Here is a 19,313-nt window from a genome sequence, read left to right on the forward strand (position 1 = left end):
TCATCTGAAGAAGGGAGAGCATAGACGTCTTCTTCACCCTGATCTTGAGTGAGAAAGGTTTTCATCATCACTTGTGCTTCCAGCACATAAGCTTGTAAACAGGCTGCTGAAGCTGGTGTTTTGACATTGTTGAGAGCTTGGAAGTGCTGAAGTAGTTGAGTGATTTGACGTAGACTATCCTGTAGTCCAGTCAAAATCACAAAGTCATCGGCAGCGGTAGGACTCTTGGATTTGAAATTCTTGACACGCTCATTAATTAGCAGAGATAGCAGGCTTCCTCGAAGCTTCAAGTCTATGAGATGTCTTCTTCCCAGAGCCTCCACGATGTCTTCAGAATCAGCAAATAGAAGCATCTTCTGCTCAATGACGTTTAGAGATTTCCATTTAGGAAATATTTGAGCGAGTGTCAAGTGAGTGCGGGAGTGATGCCATCTGTCAAAACGTTGTAGATGACGCTTGACAGTACGGAGCACGTGAGAGATGATCACATTGAGTTCTATCGTAGCTGCTGGTTGAGCCTTGGGTGTGTAGATCATCACACCTTTCCCTTTGTCTTTGGGATCAGCTAGAGTGACCTCAGGAGCTGATGAGGCACCTTCCCGGATTATCACACCCTTTGTAGGACGAGGAGCAGTAGAAGCAACAACGGTAGTAGTCTCGACCGTTGGCAGGGTAGGAGCAAGTCCAGAAAGAGACTTTAGCTTCTTGTGCTGCCTCTTCTTCTCGCCTGCAGGCGTGGATGACACAGCTGCTTTGGAGACCGAAGGGGATGACTTGCTGAAAGCTTGAATCAGTGGAACATTCTCACGTGATTCATCTTCAGAGTCAGATTCGATGATCAGTTGACGCTTGGCAGACTTTTTGGTATGGACTGGTTTGGCCACGACCGGAACCGTTGAAAGCGGTTGAGGGATAGCAATAACCTTTGCGGTTGAGGGCAAGGTGTCGACCGCAGTCTCTTTCTTGTTCAGGAATTTGAGAATCGTAGACTTGTTGAGCCATTTGGTGGGATGCAGAGGCTCAGTCTTGGAAAAGTCCACTCCAAGGACGCCCAAGATGTGGCAGATTTGCAAAGCAAATCCCTCGGATTGCCCTTTGCCCCTGATCATTTCACATAGAATATTGAACAAAATGTCTGACCAGTTTATGTTGATCTTGGAGGCAATACAAGCCATGTATTGAAATTTCTCCAGCGTCACCTTGTCGTAAGATCCAGCCTTGGCCAGAAGATTCTTGGCCACGATATTAGTCAGTAGCCTGAATGGAGCTTTGAGAGATGTCTTCTGGGCCGGCAGTTTGATCGGAGCATCAGTAGTTGAGAACTCCTTCAACCAATAAGAGCAGTTACCATCTGGAAGATCCGTGCATTTTGTCAAACCCCTGGAGGGCAGATCAAATGTGCTGGCGAAGAACTTCTGATTGAAGGAGTAGACCTCTGTCTTGATCAAGCATTTGATAGTCCCATGCTCGATTTGAGCGGTTGCGAAGAACTCCTTCAAAACAGGCAAATCGCAGATGGCGCTGCATTCCAGAAATTTCTTCAGTCCAGAGGCTTCAAGCATGGTGAAGACCTCAGATATTCCTGCGTTGTTTGCCTTAACAACGGAATCAAAGTTGATTGCGAGGCAAGTCTTCTGGATCGACATGATAGCTGTAGATAAGAACTCGAGCAGAGAGTAAGCAAAATCTAGAGAGTAATTCGATGATGCGTTTAATACAATATGAAAGCTTTTAGCAAAGGTGAAAGATTGATATACGAGTGTAAAGAAGTATATATAGGAACCTATGGGCCATAGGGTGACGTCATGAAAAGTATTTTTGAAATTCAAAAAGTTTTGAAGAGCATAATCACGGCGCCCAATTAATGTCATTTGGTTCAAAGCACCAAGCTGCTAGTACGAAGCCTGTCAGAGACTAGTTAAAGGCGGATGATATGCCAATATTTATGGCAACGTAACAGCTAATCTATTAATGTCATATTGACAATCATTCCCCCTAAACACATGCATACTAACTTAAATCTACTAAGCCAAGAATATTTCGAAAATATGAAAACTTAGCGTCCGGTAGAGGCTTGGTGAATATGTCTGCTGCTTGCTGATCGGTAGAGATGTATTCCAGCCTGATTTCCTTCTTTAAGACATGATCTCGGATAAAGTGATGCCTGACATCAATGTGCTTTGTCCTAGAGTGCATCACTGGATTGTGAGTGATGGCTATGGCACTTGTATTGTCACAGTAGATTGGAGCTTCACTCGACCGAATCCCATAATCATTAAGCTGCTGTTGAATCCAGAGTATTTGAGCACAACAGCTGCCAGCAGCAAGGTATTCTGCTTCGGCGGTCGAGGTAGCAATTGATGTCTGCTTCTTACTTGACCACGAAATTAGTCTATCTCCAAGGAATTGACATGTGCCACTTGTACTTTTGCGATCAATTCTACAACCTGCATAATCTGCATCTGAATAGCCAATAAGATTGAGATTTGAATCTTTGGGATACCAAAGACCCACATTAGTAGTTCCTTTAATATATTTAAGTATTCGTTTGGTAGCAATGAAATGAGATTGCTTAGGTGCAGCTTGAAATCTAGCACATAAACAAACTGAATACATGATATCCGGTCGACTGGCAGTCAAATAGAGCAGTGAACCAATAAGGCCTCGATACATGGTTACCTCGACCGGAATTCCCCCTTCATCTTTATCAAGCTTAATTGATGTACTCATGGGGGTAGATAAAGTTGAGCATTGTTCCATTCCAAACTTCTTTACCAATTCCTTGGCATACTTGGACTGATTGATGAATATTCCAGTTTCAAGTTGCTTCACTTGAAGTCCAAGAAAGAAGTTTAGCTCGCCCATCATGCTCATTTCAAACTTCTCCTTCATCAGTTTAGAGAACTTTGAGCACAACTTGGGGTTAGTTGACCCAAATATAATGTCATCAATATAAATTTGTACTAGTAACACATGATCACCTTTTACAAATTTAAACAGGGTCTTATCGACCGTTCCAATTTGGAAATCATGTTCCAGTAAAAATTTTAGTAATGTGTCATACCAAGCACGCAGTGCTTGTTTTAATCCATAGAGAGCTTTGTCAAGTTTATAGATATATTGAGGATGAGTAGGATTGACAAAACCTGGTGGTTGTTCAACGTACACTTCTTCTTGAAGTAGACCATTGAGGAATGCAGACTTCACATCCATTTGATAAACTTTAAAATTCTTGAAGGCTGCATAAGCAAGAAAGATGCGGATTGCTTCTAGTCTTGCAACTGGCGCGAAGGATTCCTCAAAGTCTATGCCTTCTTCTTGTCTGAATCCTTGAGCAACAAGTCGAGCTTTGTTACGCACAACAGTGCCATGTTCATCGAGCTTGTTACGAAACACCCATCTAGTTCCAATCACATTTTGATTTTTCGGTCGAGGAACTAGATGCCAAACATTGTTGCGGGTGAATTGATTCAACTCTTCTTGCATAGCTTCAATCTAGCTGGCATCTGATAGAGCTTCATCTATTTTCTTGGGCTCTACCTGAGATATGAAAGCTGCATGCAAGAATTCATTAATCATTTGACCAAGTGTTTTTCGAGGAGCAGAAGGGTCACCTATGACCAACCCAGGTGGATGATCTTTGTTCCACCTAAAATAATTCCCTAAAGGGTTGTCATCAATTGGTTGATGAACGTCCTCGTTTACTGGATCATCATTGGCTGGAGGATTGTTATCAACCGGTGGATCCACTTCTGGCCTTGTTTGATCACACCCGGTAGAGGGAACTGGATCATCCTTCTTTGGAGGATATAGATCACTGTCACTCTCTTCCTGTAGATTTGTGTTTTCCAGTCTATGACTCAGATCATTTATGCTCCCTTGAGTTTGTTCTGTACAAAGAGTAGATTCATCAAAAACAACATGAATGGTTTCCTCGACCGTTAGTGATCTTTGATTGAACACTCGATAAGCTCTGCTAACGGCTGAGTAACCAATAAAAGTTCCTTCGTCTGCTTTGGCATCGAAGGCTGTCAAATGGTTTTTGTCATTGTTGTGGATAAAGCATTTGCACCCAAAAATTTTGAAGTATGAAATATCAGGTTTTGTGCCATTCCAGATCTCATATGGAGTTTTGTTAAATCGTTTATTAATCATAGATCTGTTTTGAGTATAGCAAGCTGTGTTAACTGCTTCTGCCCAAAGCCTTTGAGAAACATTTGAATCAGCAATCATAGTTCTGGCTGCTTCTTTTAAAGTACGGTTCCTTCTTTCAGCCACCCCATTTTGCTGTGGGGATCTAGCAGCTGACAACTCATGCTTGATTCCCTGATCATCTAGATAAGTCATAAGAGTGGTGTTTAAAAATTAAGTCCCTCTATCACTCCTGATTCTATCTATCACAGTAGATTGTTCATTTTGCAAGCGTTTAAAAAGCTTAATCAGGTGAGGTGCAGTTTGATCTTTTGAAGAGAGAAAGATGACCCAAGTAAATCGAGAAAAGTCATCAATAACAACAAGAGCATATCTCATTCCCCCTATGCTTCTTACTGGTATAGGACCAAATAGGTCCATGTGAAGTAAGTCTAAACATTTGGAAGAAGACATACACCCTTTATTTTTAAAGGTTGCTCTCACCTGCTTTCCTAGTTGACAAGCAGGACAAACTTTGTCTTTTATAAAATCTCCTTCGGGCAGACCAGAAACCAAATCATGCTTCCTCAAGTTAAAAATGGACTTAAAATTTAGATGATTTAACCGCTTATGCCACAACCAATGTTTATCATGATGAGCAGTAAGACAAGTAGGTGAAGAAATATGTGAGCAAGACCAGTTTACCTTGTAGGTGTTTAGGTCTCGTACACCGGTCATAAGAGTCTCACCTTTGTCATTTTTTATGAGGCAAGTGTGTTTGTGAAACTCGACCGAATGATCATTGTCACATAGTTGACTAATATTTATCAAATTATAGCATAGTTTGTCAACAAGTAACACATCTTTAATAATGATGTTACCATGGATAATCTTACCCTTACCCACGGTTTTACCTTTGGAGTTGTCTCCAAAGCTGATCTTTGGTCCTTTGCACAACACCACTTCTGTTAGAAGTTCTGGATTCCCTGTCATGTGTCGTGAGCAACCGCTATCTAAATACCAGGTAGTGTCCTTGATAGAAGTGGTTTTCTCGCCCGTTTGGACTTTTAGTACCTGCAAAGAGTGAAGAACTTTTGGTACCCATATCTAGTAGGGTCCAGGTCGGATTAGCCCTTTTGGGACCCACACCTGGAACACCCTTACAGGTTTGCCCGTGTGTGTGTCCAAAAATCTGTGCGGTCGATAGGCAGTAAATGTGTGTGCTTGTGAGGTTGCTGTGTGCTGCTTGACTTTTTGATTTTCATCAGTTAGCCTGTACCTCTTTTGAACTGGCCTGCAATTAAAGTACTGGTAAGGCTTCTTCTTTGACCATCTTTTCTTAGAGTAGTTAGACTCATTCCATGGCCTTTTGAAATTAGATTGGTTTCCCTTTCTTCTTTCATTAGGTTTTGGTTTGATCCAAGTTCCTCTTTGATTAGAGGTCTGGGGATCCACATATCCCAGCCCTCTATGCTTAGAGCTTCGTTCGTTAGATACTTTCTGATTTTTGTCAAAGCTGCACTTATCGTGTTCATATATCGTGCTGGACCTGACAAATCTTATTTTGTTAAGATTTCCTTTGTCCAGGCTTGACTGAATACAGGATTCCATAGACTGTTCATTTGTTCCAAACCCTAGACCGGTTTTATCATGTACCGGTCTTTGGATTTCTTGAATCTTGTCAATGGTTACAGAAGATTTATTCCAAGCCTTAATGGTTTCAAGTAGTTTTTTATTCTCAATCAAGGTAGCTTGGAATACTCTTTTCAAGGTGTCGTTCTCAGTAGCCAGCAGACTTAGCTTGACCTTAAGACCATCAAGCTCTTTTTGCTGCATGCAGCTTGATTTGCTTGACTTATCTTTTAGGTCAGCTCTTTCTGCCTTTACTTCCTCGAACTCCTTGGATAATGCTTTGTATTCATTAGCCATTTCGTGTAAAGCAGTAACTAAATCACTGTGAGTAAATTCAGGTGAGCCAAAGTCAAATACCTCCTCAGCTTCTTCTTCGATGTCGGCCATAAGGCATTCCACTTTTTCATCATCGCTGTCATCTGAAGAGCTTCCGGTATTGGAGTTGTCAGAGTCAGACTCAGCCCACTTGCTTTTGCTTTCGTCTGCTACTAGAACCCTTTGGTCTCTTCCTTTTCTAAACGTCCTTTTATCCTCCTTACCCCTTCTTCTTTCGGAGAATTGCTTCTGATCATTGTTCTTAGGCTTGGTGCAGTCTGCAATGAAGTGGCCTGACTTGCCACAGTTAAAACAAGTAGGACCATCCTTTGTATGGTCCGATTTATGATAATTTTTAAATTTAGAATTGTTTTTACGCATAAATCTACCAAATTTCTTGACAAAGAGTGTCATGGCTTCATTGCTGATTTGCTCAGCTGATCTCTTTGGAGCTTCCTCGACCGGTGGACATATCACGGTTGAGGTTAAGGCCTTGGTTGGTTGAGAAGTAGATGGTTCATCTTCTGTTCTCATGTTGAGCTCGAACTCGTAGGCTTTGAGATCTGCAAAGAGATCATGCAGTTCAACCTTGCTTAAGTCTTTTGACTCTCTCATGGCCACTGTCTTGATCTCCCATTCTTTGGGTAAAGCTCTCATAACCTTCACAGCAATTTCACGGTTAGTATAAGTTTTACCTAAAGCAATAAGATCACAGATGATACTACTGAACCGTTCATCAAATTCAGCCATGGTTTCCCCTGGCTTCATTTTGGCGTTGTCATATTTTTGAATGGCCAAAGTGAGCTTGTTTTCCTTTGTCTGGTCATTCCCTTCACATAGCTGAGTGAGCTTCTCCCAAATCTCCTTTGCTGTGGAACATGACTTGATTTTGCTGAACATATTCTTATCCAGTGTTTTGTATAGGATGTCCCGGGCCACATTGTCAAGATTGGCCTTCTTTTTGTCCTCAGTGGTCCACTCAGCTCTTGGTTTCTCAATCATTTGTCCTGCACCATCGGCTAGAGCTGGGTTGACCTTCATAATTTTGATAGGACCGTCTGTTATGACATATAGCATGTCATCATCCTGTGCTGCAAGATGTGCCTGCATGCGAATTTTCCAATCATCATACTCTTCTTTAGAAAACATAGGAATTCTGTTGAAAGAAGTCATGATTTTAAAACTTCAGATCAGCAGTTGAGAAAGGAACCCGCTCTGATACCACTTGTTGGGATCGGTTCAGAGGGTAGAGGGGGGGTGAATACACTCTGAAACTTTTCTTCTTCTTCTTCAAAATGATCAAGTGAGGTTTAGTTCACTTAATCTGTTTTCTCAACTTCTAAAACGGTTTGAACAACTTAAATAGTGCGGAAATAGTTCAGAGGTTTTAGTGATGCAAAGTTTATAATGCAATGTATGAGCAGAATGTAAGATAAATAGCAGTAAAGACTAAGGCACGATTTATGGAAGTTCGAAGGCTTAATCCTTCTACGTCTCCCCTTCTTCCACTTAGGAAGGAATTCACTAGAAGACTTTGGTTATTACAACGTCTTGTAATACACCCACTTCAGACTTAGGACTTATCCAATGCCTAATCCGAAACTCCTAGATTTACACAGATAAGATTCTCAGTTCTTATCAGACTGGTGGAAGCTTTCAGAGTAGCTTCAATTCTCTTCAACAATGAGTATAGTTGAGTTGAGCTTCTCAAACTGCAGAGCGGTCGAGAGGCTTGAAAACCCTAGGATGATCCTTGACGATCAGATATGTGAACTGTAGGCGAGGGTTTATTTGAGCAGCAAATGAATGATCTTGTAAGTGTGCTCAAGTATATCAGATGAGGACTTCTGATATTATTCAAGTGATTGAGTTGATTGAGATTTTTCTGAATTGCTTGTCTCTCTTTGTTGTCTACCCTTTTTTTTGTTGTTGTCACACTTCTTGAGCAATCTTTCCTTTATATAGGTCAATCATCAACGTCTTTATTTTGAACGTTCTGATGCTGCATTGAATGCACATTTAATGCTCATAAATGCATTGATGATTCTGCATGAAGATCGTACACTGCAGACAACTTCCAGGGTCCAAAACTGGAATAAACGGTCGAATGCTTTATCTGTAGTCATTCTGTGTTTTTGCCATTTTGGTGCAACCTGTTGTCTCGATTGCAGGAGTCAACATATCTTCTGACACGCCGGTTCTGCTTTTAATAAAAGATCTTGCAAAGAACATCTTGTCACAGGTACTTGTCTTGAGATATCCTGATAAGCAGTTGGCATTCTACCTGTAGAGATATTTGTCCTCTGCTGGTTTGAATAACCAGTCGATAAGCTTGTGACTTCAACCGGTCGAGAGACAAAGGCGGTTGACAAGCTTCCGGTAGATAGATTTATCCTCTGCTGGTTTTGATAGCCAGTCGATAGGCTTGTGACTTCAGCCGGTCGAGAGCAAAGGCGGTTGACAAGCTTCCGGTAGAAGTTGTAGTAGATTCCTGAAATACAATGGTTGGCAGCACATTCCTATACAATGAGTTGTTGTTTGTTATCACCAAAATATCGGATTCAACAATATTTTCTAGTGATTGAGCATCGGGTCCATTTTGTGCATTGAACTGAGTTCCGTTTTTACATGTTTAAAATGGAAAAGTATGTTTAAAGTGGTAAAAACATGATTAAGAGTTCATTAATTAAGAAAATCGAGTGTTTAATTGAGTTTGAAACCAAAGAATTTAGCTTCAGACCCTTCGAAGAAATCAGACCTTTCGAAGTATAATTCGGAGGCATCGGAGAGATCGGATCGTCCGATCAGAATAAACCATGCATGTGATGACATGTGGGTTGCATGTGAGTTCGGAGACGTGTTCCAAGACGATATCAAATGTAACGTCCCAAATTCGATGATTATTATCATTGTCTCAAGACAGGTCTTTCCAGCTTGCTTATGTCATCATTCATACACATCCTGAGAAAACTTTCCAAGGGGTCACTCATTCCATAATTGCCCCAGGTATTACTTATATCAAGAAAGTATTTCTTTTTTTCTGAAGTTTATCACATAAGAACTTCAAAGTTAAGTTCTCCTCAACCGTATAGTCCATACCTATATAGTCTCAAAATCTCTTTCACTCTGGTACAAGAACGGTTCATTTATGTTTCCCTTCGCCTACAAGTCTGTCAGGGCGCTGCTCTTTGTCCATGCAACCTCTTGGCACCGACAATCACTTCTCGCCCTCTCATCATCCTCAAACGCCACATCAAATATCTTTTTCCATCAATAGCTTAGGGCGTCATGTATATTCTTTTCATGTGTTAAATTTAATGTATGGATTTTATTGTACTATTTTGTGATTAGACAAACATACCATCCTCGGGATTTGGAATTTTGAGCACACGCATACTTGAAAACACATATGGAAAATAGGGTATATGCTCAAAATTTGAAAAATAAAATTGACAAGTATGTGTTCAAAATTAAAAAATACTTCGAGTTAATAAACCATTTTTTTGATAAGGAGTTTTTAGTTATCTTAAAATTTCAGTGTAATGTATCCAATTAATCCAAAAAATAAAAGTAGAGTGCATTTATCTAATAGTGGATTCATGTGAGTATCACACCCTTATCTATGCTAGGAACAGACATGTGCGATGCACGTGGAAGCACACTTTCATTGTCGAAGTGTTGTTAAATTATAAGAATAGATTGATTTGGAGCAAATTAATGATTTTCATGTTATTTTAGTCAATATTAAATTCAATGTAATATTATTTGTATAATATATAATATAATATAAAATGCGTACAAATGATCTTTTTTCAAAATATTTATATGTTGCAAATATAATTGAATTAATAATTGTTGAAAAACTTATTAGTGATCAATCTTATAATTTTTTATAAATTAAACAAAAATATTGAGTCAAATTTTTTTTTCTTTACATTAAAAAAATATATAATATAGAATTGATATTATAATGGTGATATTAAATAAAATATAAGATAAAAAAGTATAATCCATAGTGTAAAACAACTTATTTTACTACTACTGATTTATGAAAAAATAAACATATAATATAGATAATTAGTTCTAAATCTTAAATTAAATTATTATGTCAAATGTTTTTTTTCTTTACATTTTGTACTATTATCTCTTTCACGATTTTTTACTTTATCATATTTATTTTTTTCTTTGTAAAAGAAGCAATGTTCTCATGGGAAAATTGATTTCTTGGTCCGGTATATTTGTCACTTTGCGATTTCGGTCCTCTATATTTTCTAATTTCAGTTTTAGTCCGCTATCTTTATTTTTTTGGAAATTTTAGTCATTTTTATGATGTGGCACCAATGTAGTATTGATGTGGAGCTGACGTGTACAGTGCCACATAAGCATTTTTCGAAGAAAAAGGACTGAAATTGCCAAAAATAAAAACAGGCAGGACTAAAACTGAAATATAAAAACATAGAGTACCAAAATCGCAAAGTGACAAATATACATGACCAAAATTGCAGTTTTCCCTATTCTCATAATCTTTTCAATTGCAATTCTTGTGATGTCGCCATCATCATATTTGCATTTTCATATCTTTATTTTTTGATTTTTTTTGTTGGACTGTCTTTACGAAGAGGAAAAAAATAGTTAAAATTAGTTAAGTATATGTATTCAATCATACCTTGTTAAACTTTACTTTAGTGAAATGTAATTAATTAACCGTCGAACCTTTTTTATAGCACCAACCTTAAATAACACACGATTTAGTTATTTGATTTAGTTATTTTATTTCATCTTTTTAAACTAATTAATCCTAATTTATGTCAAATAATGGATATTAACATTAGGTTATTAAACAAATTAAGTTTTTTTTGGAAAATCTTTTCACTTTATCTACGAGAAAATAAAACAAAAAAATTTCGGTATTTCAATCTTCTACAAATTAAGGTTTTTTGGAAAAATTAATTTCACTTCATCTACCAGCAAATAAAACCAACGAATTTTGGAATTTCAATATTTTCGAATTAATATTTTCGTGGAAAAAATATGTTCAGTTCATCTACTAACAATAAAAACTAAAGAATTTTAGAATTTCAATCTTTATGAAAATGGATCTTTATCTAATATATTCACGTATTTTGACAATTTTGACCTCATCATAAAATGTGATTTTAGAAAGAAAAAAAATTCTCACCAAATATGTCAAGTATGTATAAATAAAGGATAAAGTTGACAATATACAATATAAAACTTTGATATTAGTTCACACTTTTATAATTATAAAAAAAATAATAAGAATTGAAAATTTTTTCACTTTATCTACGAGCAAATAAAACAAAAGAATTTCAGTATTTCAATCTTGTACAAATTAAGTTTTTTGTTTAAAAATTATTTTCACTTCATCTACCAGCAAATAAAATCAACGAATTTTGGAATTTCAATATTCTCGAATTAAGATTTTCATAGAAAAATATGTTCAATTCATCTACAAACAATCAAAACTAAAGAATTTAGGATTTCAATCTTATTGGAAATTGGATCTTTATCAATATTCACGTATTTTGACAGTTTTGGCATTATCATAATATGTAATTTTACAAAAACATCCTTACCAAATATCTCAAGTATGTATAAATAAAGTATAAATTTGACAATACACAATATAAAACTTTGATTTTGGTTTATATATATATATATATATATATATATATATATATATATATATATATAAGCTATTATCAATATAAATAATGAATATATAATAATTATGTAACATAACATGATAACAACCACACACACACATATATTCGAAAGTAACAACCATATAAATGATAAGAACAAAAATGTTGATTTTAAAATGATATGATAACCCATGAAAAAAAATAATGTAGTAGAATTATATGAATCAAATATAAATTAAAAAAAAATCACTAGAATTTTTATTTAGAGCATTTATAATTTAAATAAATTAATAAGAGTGATAAGGCTTATTGTAGTCACTTCATAAAAGGATTAGGAGAAAGAAATGTATTTAGCAAAACTTATAGTACAAATACTATTTCCTCGAAATTATTTTCATTGTAAATTACCAGTATGCATCATTGCTAAATCCCATATAGAACAAGTCAGAATATGGTATGCTAATATTTTTAGGTTATAATAATGCAAATTGACACAATTAATGTGAAGGCCATCAAGAATTCTATGATAAGATTTTTAGGATATATATATAATGATTCAGTGGAGTAGTAGAAGGCTTGATTACCTGATGCAGTTTTTTTTTTTTGGAAAATTGCATATATCACCCTTGTGAAATCTCGGGTTTGCTGATAACCCCTTATGAAATTTTTTTAAGCCAATAACCATCTGTGATACTAGATTTGTAGCATACAAGGGTGATATATACAATTTTCTCTTTTTTTTGTGTGCTTGTATACAGACCTGATTTTCTTTTTTATGCACAAAAAAAAATAGAAAATTGAAGATCAAATTGAACAAAACGGCCCCAAGAGGTGTCTGAGTTGCAGAGCCGTCTCCAGAATATTAGAGGCCTAGGCAAATATTCAAGGGAGAGAGCTATATAATATTTTTTAATTAAATATCAATACAATCATTTCATCATCTAAAAATCAAATTTTCAACTTTTTGTAACTAAATATAATGACATAAACAACAATTGAATCAAAATATAAAAAAATAAAACTAAAACAAAAAAAAAAGAACTCAATGAATACTAAAATTTAATGAGTCAGAGATGAATTAATGCATACTACAAGTTGAATAAGAATATCCAAATTAAAAAAGTATAAATAATATTTTTTGTCACAACAAATCTGAAAAAAAAATATATTATAATTTAAATAGTAACATAAACAAGGAATAGTTATAATCTAATTAAGTAAAAATCATTCTCACTGTCGAATAAGAAAATTACAAAAATTTAGTTTATCGAGATAAAAAATTAAATCAATAAAAAAAATCAACCGCGTAACAAAAATAGACAAAAATAAATCTCATCTAATTCAATAAATAAACAAAATATGATTAGCCTAATTTGAATACCCTAACTCATCTGAGATGATTAATTTAACGAAAAAATAGATTTTTGTTTAAATAGAATGATATTTTTTTTACTAAAGAAAATGATGAAAAAAATATAAAAAATTGGCCACGATTTCGAATTTTAAATAGACTCACATAATATTTTAAATATAAAAAAGTATTTAATAAAAAATTTTGAGCCCCTGCCAAGGGGAGGCCCTAGGCCGGCTCCAAGGAGTTAATGGAGTAGGTGAGCGCTTGACTAGATGTCAAGAGTTCGATTCTTCCTAGCAACATCTTCTTAGACTATCCTGTCGCACATAAATTGTCTAATGCGGTTTATCTGACTAGCGTAGTTTGCAGGCTATTACGTTTGTATTATGGTTTATCTAGTGCACACCAAAAGATAGCGGTTGCAGGTTCTCACATCATTTTAAAAAAAATTGAACAAAGTGACACAGATCTCTCTAAGAATTATACGCACCTCAATTTTTGAGATCCATCAGCTCCATTGTTATTTTTTCTTGACAAATAAAATGTGGTAGGGAGAAGAAGAAGATTATTATACGTACAACACTTTCCAACACTTTCCCTTGGCCGGAGGAGTTGACACTTGACCCACTTCTAAGTCTTTAGTGGTTTATACGCGTAAACTGCAGATTGGACTTGTTTTCTTCAAAATTTCGTGTTTTTTTAAAAAAAAATTTAGCTAATAACCCTTTGTGATTTTAAATTTATAACATATACTTCCTTCCAGCTAAAAATGACAAAAATATCCCTGTTTAAATAAATAATTAAATTAATTTTGTTCTATAATTCTCTATTTAATTGAATAAAATAATCAAATTTTAATTAAATAAATATGAAAAGTACATATAATTATTTTATCTTAATACTTTTTATACACGAAATATATTTTAATTGTTATTTGTATTATTACATTAAATTAAGTAATAAGTTTAATCATTTTTTAAATAAAATTTAATATTTAAATTAATTAAAGTGATTGTATAAATAAACTTAATTGAAAATATAAGATAATGCATATGTTTTAATTTAAATTTTTAATAAAAGGTGATGCAAGAGTTCATAAAAGTCATTTAAGGGCATTTTCGTCATTTTTTAGCCGGAAAGGGTGTGTATGCTACAAATCTAAAATCACAGGGCTAATAGCTCAAAAAACTTTCATAGGGTTTATCAACAAACTCGGGATTTAACATGAGTGATGTATATCATTTTTCCCATTAAATTATTTAATGAAAATAAATGTTGATTTATGTAATTAACCAAACATATTGTACCAGAAGATATTTTAAACAAATCCAAAATTTATTATAATCTCACACGATTATTTTAGGATGCTACATTTGTTACACAGGCTTTTCGACAGTACTCTTTTATTATCGTAAATTTAAATATTGGATTTTCGCACAAATATGAAATCTAAAGAATCATCACCAAGGTTTTCCACAACATGATCATTGATGAGTATCTAGATGCCTCGCTTTTGATAGAAATCTAACAATTCATTAATCGGTGAATCATTCATGTTGTAGAGCAAAAAGTATCTTCATTATATTATTTCAATGCAAAAACAGAGGTTTTCTTAAAAAGAAATTGAAAATCGACATTTGTTTTGGCAAAATCATAAACTGTCCATCAATAAAACTAGCAATTTACACATAAAATAATTTTGCACAATTATCTAGTATCGTGCTATTTTTCCCATACTCATCAGTTACTATAGGTACGTAGATTGTGTGTGAAAGAATTTCAGATCAATTGAAAGACATTATAATGTCAAAATTAACAATTTTTATCACTCGTTAATCCCATTGTTTGACGACATATCCATAAAGTCCACCAACTGACTAAAATCATTATTGACGAAATTCACAACAACAATTTTGGAAACGTGCGAAAGCTTCCACTCATGGTGTTTCTGCTCAGCAAGTCTCTTATTGAATTTCTCCGACATATTCACCAAGTCCAAAAACTGAAGATTTCTCAAATACTCCATACCCTCCGGCAACTCCTCCATTCGTTCACAATCCCATATATCCAATTCTTTCAGATTACGCATCGAATCCTTCTCCACTCTCACACATCTCAATCCTCTTAATGTCTCCAGAGACAATCTTTCAAGCTTCTGAAATTTTCCGCCCTTGAAAATTAATTCTTCGCCTTCATATGCATGCATACCCATGTGTAGGAATACCAGATTGGGCAAATCTTCAAGGTGCTGTAAGGGATCCTCTCTTAGTCTACTACACAATAATTGTACTACAGAGAGCCCATGAAGCGAACACACCCACCGAGGGAACTTCTCCAAGCGTCCCCGTAGAAAAATTACACGAAGAAATGGCAAACTTAAAGAAGATAAAGAGTGATCCAAATCTATCACCTCATCCTCCTTAATGCCTGTAATGTATAACCACCGCAGGTTGGTAAGCTTCGCCAGCGACGAGCAAAGATCCCTTCCATCTTCCCCTCTCAGCTTTGTGATGCCTAACGATCGGAGTTGAGTTAGCTTCCCTACTTCTCGCACTATTTTAATGCCATCTGCTTCGTCTGCATCTATCCGACATAGCGTTTGTAAGGATCTCAAGTAAGATCCTATTTCATATGGCGCCTTCAAGCCTTGTGCATAAAGATCAAAAGAGCCCGGTTCTGTGGTGTTCTGCGGTGATACTAGAAGATGCCGAAGTTTGCGAAGCTTCAGAATCTCGATAGGCAATTCTGTCACTTTGGATCGCTCCATATCTAATGTCTCTAGGTTTTCAAGATTTCCGATTGATTTTGGAATGACTTCGATATTTGTTCCACTTAAGCCGAGATATTTGAGATGATATAATTTGAATACCTCATTTGGGAAGCTATCTATCGGAGATTTTCTTAGATTCAATATCTTCAATAGCTTGCAATGGCTCAAAACCTTTTGGAAGATGAGTCCAAATTCTGGATCTTCAAACTCCAACCAAAACAAAGAGCGAAGATAATTGACATTGTAGAATTCTTCTGTCTCTTTAAATCTACCATGAATTGTCATACGTCGGATCTTATCAGGACACACCATTTCTCCTCCGGTAGTTACTGTAAGAAGATTTTTTTCTCTTGATTTTGAAATGATGTATTCTCGTAGAACATCATGGATACGAAACCCTTTTGGCATTCTATCAAGACCTGTAAGTGCTACCTGGATTAGATTTCTGTTGAGAAGCTGGTTAAGATAGGCCTCTGCCACTTCTTCTAGTGTCTTTCCGTCTTTTCCCTCCACAAAACCTTCTGCTACCCACAGTCGAATTACTTCCCACTTTTCGAGAAATTCATCTTCTCGAAAGATGCTCAAGTACAAGAAGCATGCTTTGAGATAGTAGGGCAAGTCATGATAACTGAGAGACAGTAATTTAGTCATTCTTTTGAGATCGTCTCCCTGTAATTCAAAAGTGATGGTTCGCTCAAACATTTTCCAATCTTCAAAATTGTTGTTTTTGGTCGCTAGGAGCCCACCAATGACAACAATTGCAAGTGGCAAGCCCTCACATCTCTTTAAGATACTTTCTGAGATTTCATTCAAGTAAGGAGGACATGAGTTCCGTGGAAATGCCTTTCTGTAAAATAACTTTTTTGAATTTTCAGCATTCAAAGGATCCAAATTATACAAATGGCCACAGGTCTCGCTACAAACAGCATTGCCTATGTTATGTAAGCGTGTCGTGATGATGGTGCGGCCACGAGCAATCTTTCTTGGAAATGCATACTTGATGGATTCCCATACTGATATTTTCCAAATGTCATCAAGGACAATCAGGTAATTTTTGTCCTTGAGAAACTTGTAAACATATTCTTTCATTTCATCACCACTCATTGCTTCCAGATTTTGAGGTGGTTGTAGCTTGACTTCATTATCAAGCTGGTAAATCATGTCTCGCAAAAGACGCTCTAAATCGAAATTCTCTGAAACAGTAACCCACACATGGCAATCGAAATTGGCCTTTACTGACACATCATCGTAGATCTTTTTAACAAGGGTCGTTTTGCCCAACCCACCCATGCCAACCACTGAAATGACCATAAGCCCATCCCCAGTATGCTTGAGCCACTCTACAAGCAGTTTCTTTGGTTTTTCAATGCCCACAACCTCTTCTTCTTCCAATAGAAGAGCATCACCTCGAGTGTCATACGTTTTACTGCTTGATCCTAGTTGATCCTTGAAATCATAAATGTCTTTGAATCTCTGTTGAGTCTTAGCAACATTTTCCATTCTCAACTTGATTTTTTGGAATTCAGAAGCAATTTGGTGGCGGATCATCAATTTTTTCACCGCGGTATAAGGCTTTTTGATGTATCGCTTGTATCCATCTGCATCAGGATGTAAACGGGCTAGTTTGAGCATGTATGTTTCAAGGACGTCTTCGGTGTCGTAAGAGATCTCGCGCACTTTGTTGACCCATTCTTTGAGTTGAGGATCAGTTTCTTCTTTCTCATCCGCAGCTCGAAGGAATGCCCTCATCTGTCCCAATTCATCTCGAATATACACGGCATTATCTCCGATCCCTCCAAGCAATCCTTGCTTCTGTTGGAGGAACAGAGTAAGCTGATTGAAGAGAAACGAAGCCGCACTCTCTGCCATTTTTGTTCATTCAAGTCCCTGTTATGCTGCAAGATATAAACATTACATGGAACTTTTGTCAAATATTAAACCTACACCTTTAAAATCCCTAAAAATTTGATGCATTTCCTAAATTATTCAATCTTCCTGGTCAAGGTTTTCACGTCGAGATTTTAATCAAAATACGACAGGACCACGCACCATAAATATATATATATATATATATGTCAATCTTAATTTGAAATCAAAATTAAGAGCAGAACCTTTTGAAATCCAAGCTTATGTCACACAAAAGAGAGGGTATGGAATTGAAATTCAACAATTGATCAATATTCTGCAGAGAAAGTTGCTCACTTCAGTGGTGGAGTAGAAGACTTACCTCATGCAGTTGTTTACTTGTTTATTTGTGTGTACAGTACCTGATTTATTGTTTCCCTGCATACACAAACAAAAAAAATTGATAAATTGAAGATCAAATTGTAAAGCAACGCAGATCTATAAAGAATTAGCCATGAATTAAGAGGGAAATGGTTTGTAAAAAGAATCGATGATTTATATGTATACCTCAGTTTCTGAGATGCATCGGCTCCATTATTGTTTCTTTCAATTTATGTATAAATATATATAAATTATAATATCACATCTTCCCTTATAGCTGGAGGAGTTGACCCACTTCCTTGGTCTTTTATTGGTTTAGACGTGTTTCTAAGTAGAAAATATTTTTAAAAAAATTATTCAGGCATTCGAGGATTTTTTTTTTTTTTGTTTGGCTCGGAAAGATAACTTTATTTAATAGAAATTAAAAAATTAATTGGTGGAACATTCATGCTAATAGAGAATAAATTCTCACGGGCAATGAATGATTGTATATCACCAACTATAGGAGTAGAGATGACAATTTCCTCCGAACCCGATGGGGAATCCGATATCCGATCTGAATGGAGGAGGGTATGGAGGCGTGTTTTGGACCCGATTAAATAAATAGGTAAATGGGTATGGGGATCTCGTATATGGGTATGGAAGAGGATGTAGTAATATCCTACCCATACCCGACCCGATACCCGATTATATATATATATATATAAATATATGCATATTGATTTATATTAATTAAATGCTAATTTAATTTTTTTGTTATATTATGTTAGTTGGATAGAACAATGAAAATTATTCGTATAAATCTAATGTTATTTTGTAAGAGTTTTATTTTTTATACTCCCTCCGTCCCATATATGTTGTCTTGTTTTAGTTCACATGAATTAAGAAAAATTTATTGGAAAAATAAATTTTATATAAACTTCATATTTTATCCCTATTTAATGTATTAAAAAATGATTGCACAATTTTCAAAGTTTAGTTAATAGGGGTATATTAGTAAAGAAGTGTAAAAAAGTATTACTAAATATGATATATGACTATATATTTGGTACAAGCAAAAAAAAGAAATGTGGACACTATAATTGGGACGGGGGGAGTATAATTTTTAAGTTGTAAATTTTCTACTATGTTTCATTTTTTCTATTGTTCTCTTAAAAATTTTGGTATAAAAATCTAGTAAATAAGTATAGTTTTATCAAAATAATTCAAATTTGAAAAA

General features: G+C 35.5%; 1 protein-coding gene across 3 annotated transcripts; it reads right to left on the minus strand.

Moving 5' to 3' along the window:
• Window positions 1-14,747: 14,747 nt before the first annotated feature.
• LOC140879918 (disease resistance protein RPM1-like) lies at window positions 14,748-18,359 on the minus strand. Of its 3 annotated transcripts, none has more exons than XM_073283891.1 (3): window positions 18,281-18,359; window positions 18,096-18,151; window positions 14,748-17,763 (listed from the first exon to the last, which is right to left on the minus strand). In XM_073283891.1, the coding sequence occupies exon 3, from the start codon at window positions 17,735-17,737 to the stop codon at window positions 14,924-14,926; it is 2,814 nt and encodes a 937-aa protein (XP_073139992.1). In that variant the 5' UTR covers window positions 17,738-17,763; window positions 18,096-18,151; window positions 18,281-18,359; the 3' UTR covers window positions 14,748-14,923. The 3 variants fall into 3 exon arrangements, with proteins under 3 accessions (XP_073139992.1, XP_073139993.1, XP_073139994.1); XM_073283892.1 differs by having other exon boundaries at window positions 14,748-17,755; window positions 18,281-18,321; XM_073283893.1 differs by lacking the exon at window positions 18,281-18,359 and having other exon boundaries at window positions 14,748-17,755; window positions 18,096-18,223.
• Window positions 18,360-19,313: the final 954 nt, after the last annotated feature.

This window comes from Henckelia pumila, chromosome 2, assembly GCF_033568475.1.
Source record: "Henckelia pumila isolate YLH828 chromosome 2, ASM3356847v2, whole genome shotgun sequence".
NCBI classification, from domain to species: Eukaryota; Viridiplantae; Streptophyta; class Magnoliopsida; order Lamiales; family Gesneriaceae; genus Henckelia; species Henckelia pumila.